General features: G+C 39.9%; 2 protein-coding genes across 2 annotated transcripts in view; one reads left to right on the top strand and one right to left on the bottom strand.

The window, feature by feature from the left end:
* Positions 1-277: 277 nt before the first annotated feature.
* Positions 278-7,303, top strand: spg21 (SPG21 abhydrolase domain containing, maspardin; the record flags this gene model as incomplete). Its single annotated transcript, XM_035651817.1, is given in 7 exon segments — positions 278-439; positions 1,368-1,448; positions 2,906-3,051; positions 3,138-3,246; positions 3,798-3,905; positions 4,000-4,140; positions 6,501-7,303. Coding segments are annotated over 7 exon segments (873 nt in total), but the record flags the coding sequence as incomplete, so codon positions are not given.
* Positions 7,304-10,123: 2,820 nt separating this feature from the next.
* Positions 10,124-14,357, bottom strand: part of shcbp1 (SHC SH2-domain binding protein 1) — a gene marked incomplete in the record, with an annotated part of 5,431 nt that continues 1,197 nt past the window's right edge. Inside the window, 4 exon segments of the mRNA XM_035651815.1 lie at positions 10,124-11,788; positions 12,156-12,297; positions 12,868-12,954; positions 14,092-14,210. Of these exon segments, the coding sequence (XP_035507708.1) occupies positions 11,496-11,788; positions 12,156-12,297; positions 12,868-12,954; positions 14,092-14,210 (641 nt within the window).

The following is a 14,357-nucleotide window of genomic DNA, read 5'->3' as shown; positions in this document are numbered from 1 at the left end:
GGGGACGACCCGCTCTGCCACAGCCGCCCCGCAGTAGAGTAGTCCTGTCACACTGCATGCATAGATGTGAATAGTTAAAAAGGTGCCTTAAACTACTATTTGCATGTTTCCATCTCCATCATAGACTGTATATTAAAGACTCTTTTTATACAGTCTGGTCGCCATCTTTTAGTCTTCAAGTTGAATAGTTTCACTGCCTGTTTGAAAGCCAGTTTGAGAAGAGACTTTAGGGCCATGATGTATTTTATTCACCTTGTTGTGTTTTTGTCTCCACCAGATTATTGTTGATGATGATGATAGTAAGGTGTGGTCATTGTATGATGCTGGCCCAAAGAGCATCAGGTGTCCTATCATCTTCCTCCCTCCAGTCAGTGGGACAGCTGAGGTGTTTTTCCAGCAGGTGTTGGCTCTGACAGGCTGGGGCTACAGAGTCATTTCGGTGAGCTTGTCACTGAAAACATCTGTCTCTGTTCTCTCTGTTTTTACAGCTTCATATTTACTAGGGCTACAACTAACCATTATATTATTGTATAATTTATCAGCTAATGCTTTTCTCAATCTAATTGTTTTGTTTTATAAAATGTCACTAAAAAATTTCCTTGTTTTGCCCAACCAACCAATACGAAAATAATCAGTTTGCTGTGATAGAAAACGCGATAAAACATGAGATCGAACACACTGGAGAAACTGACACCAGAGGATGTTTGGTATTTTTGCTTGGTCGCCAAGTGCTTGCTCATGGTGGGAACTGTTGGGTCTCTGTAAATCATTTTATAAGAGTACCCTTACCCTAACCCCTCTGTAAATAAAATTGAATTGCATTGAACTGAATTGATAATTTATCGATAATCAAAATAGTTGCAGATGTATTGTCAACTGTCTAATCTATTAATTGACAAATTGTTTCAGTTAGGGATGTCCGGATCTGATAGATATCAGGCCTATCAGGCATTTTTTAACTGATCGATATTGGTTATACTGAGCTTTATTGACCTGATCCGATCCATTGTTTTATGTCACAGCTACTTTTACTTGTAAAGCTTTTCATGCATGGTGCAGCCATCGTCCACTCTCTCCACCGTCTCTTCTCCCACTCTGCTGAGCTGTGTGTGTGAGAGTCCGCTGTGAAACTCCGCAGCAATACATAGGATTGATTTTAATAACTTCAATGTACTTGAAGTGTGTAATGTGCACCTGTATTATTAGAAAAATACATAAAAGTATCAGATTGGGACTCTGTATCAGCAGATACTATATGTGGATATAATTAAATGACTGACATGTCTGACTCATGCCACTGAGACACAGAACAACACACAATGGTAAAAAAGGTAACAAAATAATACACTTGTTTATGTTGTCTCCAGCTGCAGTATCCGGTGTACTGGGATCTAATGGAGTTCTGTGACGGCTTCAGGAAACTTCTCGATCACCTGCAGTTGGATAAAGTAAGTCTGCTTTCCTCCTGCTTTCAGAGATGACTGATCTGGTCATCTGATCTGAGGTGTGGGTGGGTTAGGAAGGTCTGTCTCTGTGGGTCTTGGACAGGTATGACAGGATGAAGCCTTTCCTGATCCAGTGTCAGGTTACAAATACCAGAATATAAGTCTAGATTAGTAATGCTGCTGTTTGGCAGTCTTGGACACAAACTGACTGTTTTAATGATTAGCAGCAAAACAAAGAGCAGACAACTATAGGCTGACTGTTTCCTTGACCTTTCCTGTAGACTTAAGTAGGTAATCTATCAGATTCAAATGACATGACATAACACCTTATAATGTATAAATGAAAAAATAAAATGCCGTGAAAGATATTAGTCTGACTTCACTAAACAGAAATAAAAACAATTAACAAGAGCCAGTCTCCCGAGGATAGCAGAAGTGCTATCTTAAATTTACATATATTTACCTTGACTCGTAGCAGCTTGCTGGGCTGTCCACAGTTTGCAACAACTCAGCTGTGAACAGTGCAAGAAGACACTGTAGTAATGTGAATGTTTCAAAAATGGGGACTTTTTATATGTTTGTGGCAGCAAAAACAACACAGTCTTTCAGTAACTACTGCAACCTGAAATTATCTATACACTTTATTACTGACTAACGTAATGTAACTACACACACTGGAAAAGACTCACCTCCAACAACAAACCCGCTAGACTCAACCTTAAGGCTGACACACAGGTGTAGTTAGGCTGTGGGTGTGCTAAACAGAGATGGAGGAAAAAATAGATCCTTTACTTAAGCAAAAGTACTAATACCCCACTTTGAAAACTTCAATTACAATGGGGGTACAACAGAAAAAAATATCAGTAACTGATTTCAGAGAGAGAGTTTGGATTGAGATCTTCTGCCTCACAGTGACAGTAGGATATGCCATCATTAATTTTCAGATCATAATGAATAAGAAGACTTAGCTAAAGATAAAGCACTCTTTAACTGAGCATTAATGACTTGAACCTGATGTGAGCAGCAACATTGATGCAGTGGAGAGGTCGAACACGGCAGATAACTGTGAAGTATCGATTGATTTTATTAATACAGCTTTAGAACTATATAAAGATTAATTTTATTAACAAAATAATAATAAAATAAAAAAGATTTATTTAGCGTTTTACAACACAAGGTTGTACAACGGAATGCATTGCCTAACGGAATGCATTGCCTAATGGAATGACGTGAGATTGACTCTACAAATGATGATGATGACTGTAATGAGCTCAACCCCATGGTAGACATCACATGATGCCGCAGTAGGCATCAATAATGTGGTTATCATTACAGCCCTTGATAGCTGCATACTGGCCAATCTGGAATTAAGGAATATGACTGTCATTAATGTGGGCATGTTACCTAATCACCCTTTTGTACTCTCTTCACTCTTTGAACTCTGTCACCTCAACCTTCAGGTCCATCTGTTCGGGGCATCTCTTGGGGGATTCCTGGCTCAGAAGTTTGCAGAGTGCACACACAAGTCTCCCAGAGTGCACTCATTGATACTGTGTAATTCATTCAGTGATACCTCCATCTTTAATCAGACATGGACAGCAAACAGGTGATTTTTAATAATTCCCGCACAGATTTTCCTTTGAAGGTTGACATTCATTATTAATGTTTGGTTCCCATGTTCCTTCTTAAAAGTTTCTGGTTGATGCCAGCTTTCATGTTGAAGAAGATTGTTCTGGGGAACTTTGCTAAAGGACCTGTGGACTCTAAAATGGCAGATGCAATTGACTTCATGGTTGACAGGGTAAGTGGACATGTGTGTTCATATCTGTTACTGAGGTGGTTCATGTTAGAGTGTCACTAGAGTGTAAAGCAGGAATGTCAAACTGTCGGCCAAGGGGCCATTTCCGGCCCTACATTCCCTATCCTCCGGCCCACAGCATAATGTCAGAATATAATACTGGATATCCCCCAGTGCGATAACTACAGGTTTATGCAGACCATGAGAAATGAGATTTGGAAATCTAAGGGTATTTAAAGACTGGATATGATTGATCCCTATGGTAGGAAACTACTGACATTTGTACAAGCCAAAGACAAGTACAGTATAGTTAGCATATTGACCTATATGCAGATAAGGGTGCAGCTTTCTAGCTATTCTGGACAGACAGTGAGTATACCCAAATGATCAAAATCAGAAGGAGCTCTGTAAAACAGGAATAGGGAGAGAGAAAGTATTGTTTCCAAGATTTACAAATTGTTGAATGGCTCCCAAGCAGATTAATGGAGTGCCCTTCAAGGCAATTGCAATTTATTTGTTAACCTCTTTCTGTCTATGTGTTGTGTGTGCTGCAGTTGGAGAGTCTGAACCAAAGTGAGTTAGCATCGCGGCTAACACTCAATTGTCAGAACTCTTATGTGGAGCCGCACAAAATAAAAGATGTTGCTGTGACCATTATAGATGTAAGTGCTAAATCATCTCTTCCCATCGGGATATACCAGTATTCATTATTTATGCAATAACCCGAATCACGTTTTCTCTGGGAATGGTATGTAGGTGTTTGATCAGAGTGCTCTGTCACTGGAGGCGAAGGAGGAGATGTATAAACTGTATCCTAATGCGAGACGAGCTCATCTGAAAACAGGAGGAAACTTCCCGTACCTGTGCAGGAGCGCTGAAGTCAACCTCTACATACAGGTATGCTCCTTTAAAGGGGAACTTGGCAACTCTAGCCATTTCTTCGCTGGTTTTCACTTTTGTCATCGCATCAATGGGGGTCACCATTTTCACCGGAACAGGGCATGTTTTGACCATCCAAGATGAGTTTCTAAACGGGTTTATCTAAGCTGAAAAAGCTTGCCAATTCCCCTGTTTAACAAATGATGAGTAGTACTCGTTTGTATCAACTGCAGATGAAGACATCTTTATCTTCCAAGGTGCCTTTGATCAAGGGCACTGACTGAGATAAGAACGATAGCTGTTATACATGTACTGATGTGTGGGGGAAACACCAGGGTTGAACATGCAGACTCCACACAGAAGAGGCCGTGCCCCAGCTGGGATGGCATTCAGCGAGCGAGAGAGGAGAGATGAGAGAGCATGGTGAGCGGATGGAGCGATGAACTATACCCTCTCCTCCGCTCAGTAGCTGTGTTTCTTTCTGCACCCCCCAATTTAAAGCCACTCGGCGCCTCTCTGTTTAATACCAGTCTGCACTCCAACTTCAGATTTCACCCCAGTCTCTACTATAATCTCTCAAACGACTCACTCCAAAAAACATTAAAAAGTTGTTGTATTCATTTAAACCATAGTTTAAGCTGGATGATAAAGCTGTATGTGCACCAGAGCACGACACAAAACGCCCGAAAAACAGCAGCACACTCCCTGCAGCTCATCACAAGATGACAACTTCAATTGTCGCATTTTTACTCAAAGATTGGAAGGTATGTAGTCCATGGTCAACTGTATTAACGGTATGCAAATTTTTGTTTGAGAAATGCCTGGAGCCTCTCTTTGTGGTCTTAAGTAGAAATATATTGCAGACAAGCTTATACTGTTCACCTCACTCGATGAATTAACCATTTACCTTAATCTCTTTATTCTGTTAATCAAGACGTGAAACAGCAACACAGTAGCTTTAGTGCTCCTCTTCTCCCCCCCTTTTTCTTTTTTTTTTACATTAATATTGCCTGAAAATAGTAAATAATGGTAAATGGTAAATGGACCTGGTACTTGTATAGCGCTTTTCTCTAAACGTCCCTTCCGACCACTTCAAGCGCTTTTGCACTACGTGCCAAATTCACCCTTTCACACACATTCACACAACGATGGCAAAGTCCATCGAACAGAAACTAACTCATTCATACACATCCATTGATTGTAAGAGGAAATGTTGATTTACATTTGTGATAAATTATTTTCATTCAGTGGTAGCTCAGACCAGAGTCCTGCACAGGTCCAGTATTGTAATTCCGCACTGGCAGAGCTCAGAACTGGAACCAACCCATTACCTGTGCTACAGACACAATTATATTTTTACATGCTCAATTTGATGTGTAACACGTAGAAACATTAATTAAAATCCTAATTAACTGTTTGGCTGCTGCGTCAACACAGCCAGCTGAGCACCGGTTTAAACAATATGACATACAAACTTTACAGCAGTTTAGTGGTCTGAGAGTTGTGTTATAGGAAAAATTTACCAATAAAAGAAAATCCTGGCAGCTGATTAGGCTTGATGATATTTAACTGATTTAAATATTAAAAAGCCTGCACAGTCATTTTCATTTCTGATTTCTTCAGGAAAAACGACACGTTTTCGTTCTTACCCACTGCCTGCCCGCAATTAATTTACTTTCTGATTCTGATTCTGATTAATTTACTTTTACCCACCGGACCCAGTGCAGGACTCTGGCTCAAACTGTAATCTTGTGATTTATGTGGAGTAGTCAGACCTATCTCCACAGTGTCGGAGCTTGTTGTGAACGATACAGCCATGTGATACAGAGAAGACGTATGTTTGAATATACTCCAGTGTGAACAGTCTACATACTTAATCGTTTAGTAGGCAGTGTAGTAGTTAGTATGTTATTTTGAACACAGCCATTATTTTTTATGTCCATCCAGAATAAACATCCATTAAAATCCGCTTAGAAATCATAAAAAGAAGACCCTTCAGAACATGCCTGTTCATATTTTTAAGTTTTCTTCAGTATCAAAATAATCCCGTGATGGTTGTCTGTACATCCATGGCTACACTGCAAACAAGAACTGCTTATAGCTAATTTTACAGCTACATTACAACAGTATATTTGATGAGATTTTAAAGGGTCTTTATTTCCTGATGTCTTTAATCATTTCTGTTGTCACATTGTTTCCCAAATATGTATGTTGGTGTTTGCATGTTTCCCAAAAATGTGAAAATGCTCCAGGTGGAATTTAACTGGCATAACTGATGAATGAGTGTTCCCCACACAATACAGTTGTATTGCTGTAATGTTTTGATTGATTTGTGTTCTGATGGTGTTCTGATAAGGTAGCTTTTTGTTTGTGTACAGATTCACTTACGTCAGTTCCACGGGACAAGATACGCTGCCATCAGTCCTGCCATGGTGAGTGCTGAGGAGCTGGAGGTGCAGGAGAGTCACCTGAGCAGTAACCAGGACTCTGATGATGACCAGTGAGACGACGTTTACCTGCAGGCTGTCTCCTCTAAACATTTCCAACAGTTTCTATTACTCTTCTCCTGAATGCATCATTTCACAGGACATTCTTCAGATTTTCTATGGAGCTCAACAGCCAATCAGCGAGTCGACGGAGAATATTTTTATTTTACAGATGAAGCAATATTTTGATAATGATCTGTACATAAATAGTGCTGGGCCGCTTTGCTTTAAAAACATATGACACCTTGCCTTATGTGGATTTAATCTCATAATTGTTGCACTCATATGCCTGAACTGTTTGCCTCAAGTGTTAATTTAGGTGTGTGATATATAACAGAAAGATAAACATATATCTTAAGGTGTTTGTGTAATTCAGTGAAATGAAGTAACATTTTTTTCCATTTGTTTTGATATACAGGAAATTGACATGCTGTGTTAAGTTTGTAATAACCTTCAAACTCTAGCAGTGTCTCAGCACATGGAGTCCATCTATTGAACTGCCAAAGCTTCAGCCTCTGAAACACAAGTTAGGTTTTTGCAAACTGAAATTCCAGAGTCACTGTATGTTTTGTACTGTCAAGCTTCAGAAAAGAACATCCTTTTAAAAACAGTCACTGCCTTTAAAGTACAAATGTTTCTTCATATATAAACTGCTGTGGGGCCATTGGTCAAAATGCTCTTGCAGCTTTAAGTCATCACTTTTCTTTCTCTGCTTCTGAACACTGAAAAAAACATTTTTAAATTATGTGCTGTGCCTTAGAGGTTTAACATTCAGCAGAGAACCAGTTGAATGTCAAAATTTGGTATTCTGTAGAACCAATGAAGAACAGCAGAATGTGCTTCAAATGTTCCCCTTCACCTAGTTAACTACAGTATAACCAATTATGTCAACCATACATAGTCCATAGTACCCCCTGTTTCAGCCCTTGCTTCAAAATTTAAAATTATGTAAAGCTGTTATTATTATTTTTATATGACCAATGTATTAAATGTGAAAGAGGTTGCTCATAATGAAAAAAATTATCACAGGACAACATAAACAACATAGCTTTGTCGTGCAGCTATTGTCTGTATACAGAGGAAAAGCTGTTAAAAGCCACTGTAAACTACCTGCTGAGCAGCAAACTGACAGACAACCTGGTGAACTTAGTTTCAAGGTTATTTTAGTGTCATTTACAGCACAAGATTGTAAGTTTTAATTTAGATATACACAGATCAGCCATAACATCATGAGCACTGACAGATGGAGTGAATAATACTGATTATTCAAGATTCAAGAGGTTTATTATCATATGTACAGTAAGAAACACAGTGGTTGTACATACATGAAAAATCTTACTTTGCCTGGACTCCCCGAGGAACACACATAGCACAAGATTATCTTGTTTCATAGAGACCTGTCTAGTTTGGTGGGATAATTAAGCAGCAAGTGAACATTTTTGTCCTCAAAGTTGATGTGTAAGAAGCAGGAAAAATGGGCAAGTGTAAGGATTTAAGCAACAGGCCAAATTGTGATGGCTAGATGACTGGGTCTGAGCATCTTCAAAACTTGTGGGGTGTTCCCGGTCTGCAGTGGTCAGTACCTATCACAAGTGCTCCAAGGAAGGCAAAGCGGTGAACCGTAGACAGTGTTATGTGTGGACAAGGCTCATTAATGTATGTGGAGAGTGAAGGCTGGCCCGTGTAGTCTATCCAACAGTTGAGCTAATTGCTAAAAAGGTTAATACTTGTTCTGATTGAAATGTGTTTGCAGTTTGTTGGTATGTGGTTGATTGGTGTAGTTCCCTTAATGCTACTTGTAAATCAATAAAAAATTCTTGTCATGAAATTTAAAAAAAAACTAATTTGTATGATGAAGTGCTGAGGAATCTCACAGTCTGAGAGAAGAAGCTGTCTTTAAGTCTGGTGGTAGGGCAGCAGAAGCTTCTATTCCTCTTCCTAGATGGCAGCAGGGTGAACAGCTGTGGCTGGGGTGGTTACTGTGTTTTAGTATCCTTTGGGCTTTGCGCAGGCACCTCATCAATATCACTGAGTACCAGGACCTTCTAGGCATTTTTAATCACGGGAGAGTCCTCCTGTCCTGGGCCGTGCACATCCCATGCTAGTTTGTGATGTAGGTTGTTTTCTGTGCACCACTTGGCAAGATTGTTGATTTCATCACGATATAACAAAGTCTCATCATTGTCTGAAATCCAGCCAATGATGGTGTTGTCTCCATGTCTGAGGATGCAGTCATGGGTTTACAGCGTGAACAAGGAGGGGGCTGAAGACAGAGAACTCAGGGGCTTTGCTGTTGAGCACTAGAGTGTAGGAGGTGTGACAACTAATCCAAACTGTCTGGGGTCTGTTTATCAGGAAGTCCAGTATCCAGTTTCAGAGTGTGGTAGGCTGAAAGTGCTGAGTTTACCAATCAGTTTCACGGGGGAAATTGTCTTGAATGCTGAGCTTAAACACTGAGTGTTGTTTTTCTCAAGGTATGAGTGGAGGGCAGTGGAGATGGTGTCCTCTGTGAGGGATGTTGTTCTTAATGTGCTGGAGAACCAGTTCCTCAAAGCACTTCACCATAATGGGGGTGAGTGTTACAGGGCGGTAATCATTTAGACTAGATACTGCAGACTTTTTACAGGGATAGATGGTGGCTATCTTGAAGCAGGTGGGGATACTCTCCTGTGGCAGTAATGTGTTAAAAACGTCAGTAATGACATCAAATAGCTGACTGGCACAAGTTTTTAGTCACTATCTTTATACATGTGCCAGTCTTTGCACTCAAAATGGTAAATGGACTGTAGTGCTCTAAACTACATGCCACATTCCCATTCACACATATTCATAAACTGATGGCAAAAGGCCATCACAAACAGACACTATCTTTGTAGCTTCTAGGAATATTCATATAGACACGTTCCAGTGTATTTGCTTCCTCTGGTGGGGATGTTGACATGCTGGTGAAATCTAACCAGCAACAATAAAAACTTATTTTTTTAAGTTATTTTTTGGGGCCTTTTCATTCCTTTATTAGATATAGACAGCTGAAGATCAACAGGAAAGGTGGTAGATAGAGAGGGAATGACATGCAGCAAAGGGCCACAGGTCAGATTCAAACCTGGGCCTCTGCAGCAACTCCGTATATGGGTCGCCAGCTCTACCGACTGAGCTAACCGGGTGCCCAAAGAGGAAACATTTTCACAATAACACAGCATTTCACCTTGATATTGACCGATATCAGGAAGTTGTCTCTTAACAGGTACAATTCCAATGTTCAGTGGTCTCCCAAATAGGATTCCAAGTGGGCTGAGCAGCAATGACAAAACAACTTCTTTCCCTCATTATTTTTAGTTCAGTGAAATCCATTTGCAGATGGTCTAATGGTCTTCCTGGAGGTGGGCATTTAAATGTCCCTACATTGTAAGTGGCACAAATAATATAGCTATGACAAGATTTATGGGAGAAGGGCAGGGCTTGTCATCTGACCCATGCCACACGATCAGTGAATGAGCAATCCGAAAGAAGAAAGATTTTTAAAAAACAGTTTAATGCCTTCAACTGCTTTCTTTTTTAAAGGGTATTGATTTTGACATGACCTGTATGAAAATTTTGGTGTCATCAGAACATGCTCTGCACCTTTGACCTACATCATACTTTTTGTCCCCACATTCATGACCCCACCCATCTTAGTTAAGGACTTTCAGAGACATCTTTCACCAAACTGTGTTCGTCATGTGTTCATATGCTAAATCCCTGCCCTGTTTAACAAATGTGGTTGTTTTGTTTTGTTATTCCCTGTGGAAATCAGAATGTCTCTCCTTCTCTCCACAGATGTGGCCCCTGAATCTACCAGAGAAGTTAGGTTTTTACTAGCTACATTGATTGTACACTCTGGCATACTTTCTTTCTGTTTATATTCAAATAAAAAAAATCTGAACATAACCTCCTACAAAGCATAAATTACCATGGCAATCTAGTCAGGTTTAAAGAAAGTCACCTGACATTGACTGGCTTTAGGTTCCACTACTCACTAACCCACTGATCTTGTTTCATTGTACATAGTAGTCTGTGAGTCATGTTTAAACAGAACAACAACCAAAGTAAATCAGGAGGATAAATAGTTGATTATTTTGAAAATCTGGGTTTATGAAGGACATGAATTCAAAATTCAAAGTGAAGTCATGAGTCATTGGTGTTAAAGATTCATGACTTGTGTCCACACCTGTTTGCACATAAAATGCAGTAGCATGCAAGTATGTAAAAGATCCACAGCATTAGAGACAGAAATATAAAACCTCAGTTTTTTTCCACTGGGCTTCTAGTATGTCAAGGTGACTTTTCTTTACCATAAAATACATCAAACCATTAAAAGCACCCAAGACACCATGTGAAAGTCAACTCATGATAACAAAAGAAATAAAAGGTTTGTGTGAACTCTCAACAGTGCACTTATTTTTTCGCAAACCACCACCATGGTAACAACATTTATTAGATCTGAAGTCAAACCACCAAAACTACAATTTAAAGTGACAATTGGAATTTTAAACTAATGCATTAAAAATTTAAACGTTTAGCATCTGAAGCCCAAAGGAATAAATAAGATAAAAGCATTTGTGCAAGTTTAAACGTGGGGGTCAGTTCACTGTCAATTCAAACAGATGGAAGTCAGTTTTTTTTAGAAACACAGGCAGCTAATAACTGATGACATCATTGTCTCTTCAGAATGCCTCAGTGAATCAGCAGTCATTTCTGTCACGACAAAAAAAAGAAAACACCAAGAATATGAAGCTGTCATCAAATAATTATTGCTCCAAAATCTAGGAAGAGTTAGAATGAGTTGACGTGTTGATGTTTTGAATTTGCTTTTCACAAGAACGGTTCTGAGCATGTCGATGTTGTCAGTCAGTAGAAAAAGGTGCCAAAGTCGCCCATGCCATTGCGTCTGAACTGGTTTCCCTGAATGGAGACGAAGATCTGGTGGTCCAGATCTGGGACAGCTCGGCTACAGGACGTGTCCTTGTTTCTGCTCAGCTGACGACTAAACTGCCACTTTCTGCCTGAGTTGGAGGCTACAACACTATCGATGCTGTTGTTGTTCTCTGCTGAGTCGGGGTGAATCTCTGCCGAGCCGCTGCTGGTCGGGTGTGTGGAGATGAGAAGAGGATCTGGAACATCTCCTTGCCGTTTGTCTTCAGCTGTTGGTCCAGCAGGGAACAAAAGGTCTGATCAATATTCCGCCTTCTTATCCACATCTTTATTTCTTTAACATTATATTCTGACTGTGTAGACTGTGCAGCTGGCCTCATTAACAAGGTCTCCACCTACCACACAGTTCTGACTCTTATACCCACCCTGTTTATACAGTATGCATTACATTAATGCACCCCCGTTTTCTGCACAGTCTTCTTTTCTTATCTTTCTTAATTTATTTATATTTTGAAAGTACTTTATTTTTCTGTGTGATTTGTATATTTGTATTTTTTAATGCACCAATTCACATTCCTCGTGGGTGTAAAAACCTACTTGGCAATAAACATAATTCTGATTCTGAACTCTACCTACCTTCACTTTCACCCAGAGGAACTCTGTTGTGTTGTTCCCCATTGTTGGGTTTCACTACAATCACCCCATAGCCTTCATTGTTGTGGATCACATTGTTGTCCATGGTGATGGACGGCATCGCATCCATCTCATCAGCAAAGTCCTGCACACCCACCAAACACAATCATTTACACATTTAATAATTGCATTCATGCATTGCAATTAGTAACATTTGTATACTTCCAATTTCTAAGTTTATTAAATGTTTCATAAACATAGGAACATCTTGACCTTTGAGTCACTTCCTAGATTCTCTCACAGCAGGGTGTCTAACATCTGATGTGTCTAGACACCACATGTTCTGGGAAATATGCTCAGTGGTCATTCTTGTCATAACTGTATAACCTAATGATCAAAGTCATTGGTTATTCAAAATAAAAACATGATATTCTATCATGAGTCATGATGACAGGTCTTCACCTACCACACAGTTCTGTCCTTAGAATCAGAGGTTTCGCATTTCACAGCTATGTTCTAATCTAACTGAATGACGGGTTTACTTCAACCAAACCAAAGTGTTTTGAGAGTTTGCATGAAGTGTCCTCCTATTGGCTGCATTGTTGTGTTTCATGATGTCCTACACATCACCTGTGATTCTCCTGTCAGTTTGCATGCTGAGGGGGAAACATCTGAACATGAATAAACTATTTAAATTCATCTTGTTTTTTCTCACCTTGATGAGGATCCCGTCTTTACAGTGATGGATGCCGTTACCAACCAGCCTGCAAACACTGCCGGGGTAAATCTCCACGCCAGCCCCCTGTAAACAAAACACAGCAGCAACATAGAGACAGAGTGAAACGCATCATACCTCACGCCCACAAGGGGGGGAAACAATCAGTGCCGCAATATTCAGCTCCACCTCCTTGCTTATTTTTCGATTAGCGATTTTATAGACAAATGCAACTGGGAGGCTCCTTCACACAATACAAAGTCAATGGAGAGTGACAAATTCTTTCCCCTTCTGGGGTGGGCGGGACATAATTACTCTGCATCTATGACTCTCTATCCACATATACAGCCATATTTACATTGAAGAAACTAACTTAACTGACATGGAAATATTAGCTGATTGATAGATTTTGTATGTTAAACAATAAATAAGTACAAAGTACAGACATGCTTTGAGCCTCACTCAACATAAGTGTTGCTGCATCAGGTACAGGAACGACTGTGAGAGTCACAACTGTAACATGTCCTATTTCTCAGAGAGGAGGGAGCAGAAGCCTTTCCTTTGGTATTTTCACCTTGAGAATTCCCTCTGATTATAATGTGTGACTGAAGCTGCTGTGATGTATGACTTTGAACAGGAACCTTGGGCCCATGGGTGGACGTGCTCACATGGCCACTTATTCTGAATGCAGATAAGAAGCAGTGTTTTGGCCGTTGACAAAACGCATAAACCATTACACACAGGTGACAGGTATGTTAGTTATTTTAAACACATTTTCAGCAGCTAAGATTGTCATTAAGCTGTATGTTTTCTATATTTCAATCAAAAATGTGTCCTTCAGTGACAGCTGCACCCTACATTATCTGATTTAAAACAGGATGAATGACATCAACAGTCCATTTTTTCAGTGCAATATACAAATGAATACACATCTATAATACTTTTACAAAAATGAAAAGGTCATGTTTTAATAACTTAAAGCAGGAATTATAACCTACATAAGTGCTCTGAAGTGGCATATGGAATATTTTCACAGATTCAGAGAGTGAAAAACTATTTATCTACTATAATTCATGTAGACTAATTGATAATATAATATTAATTAAAGTGATAGTAATCCCATAAAAAGACCTAAATCACCAACAACAAACGGCCCTGACAGCTGTTTGTGAGGTAAAGCCTCAGAGGAGTTTCATCCTGTGCTGGATGATGTTGCTCACTTACCTTGGAGCCATAAAGGTCACACATGCTCATGGTGAGATGGGCTGATGTTCGGACAATAACTCCAGTGGTCTCACACTGCAGCACACAGTTCTCCATGTTTAGAGCCCCCTGACGTACACCTGGCAGAAACCAAAGAGAATTAAAGCTGCAAGCAGCATTGGGCGGGACCTCGCACTCCGCGCAACTCGGGGCGTGCTGCGGCCGCGTCACGTGCCGTCGTAACACGTGCTGACCACAACATGAAGATTTCAAGTAAATCTGACCAA

The sequence above is a fragment of the Morone saxatilis genome, unplaced genomic scaffold, assembly GCF_004916995.1.
Source record: "Morone saxatilis isolate NCDOM2014 unplaced genomic scaffold, NCSU_SB_2.0 Contig11, whole genome shotgun sequence".
Taxonomy (NCBI): Eukaryota; Metazoa; Chordata; class Actinopteri; family Moronidae; genus Morone; species Morone saxatilis.
This window is presented reverse-complemented; position numbering and strand designations above follow the sequence as displayed.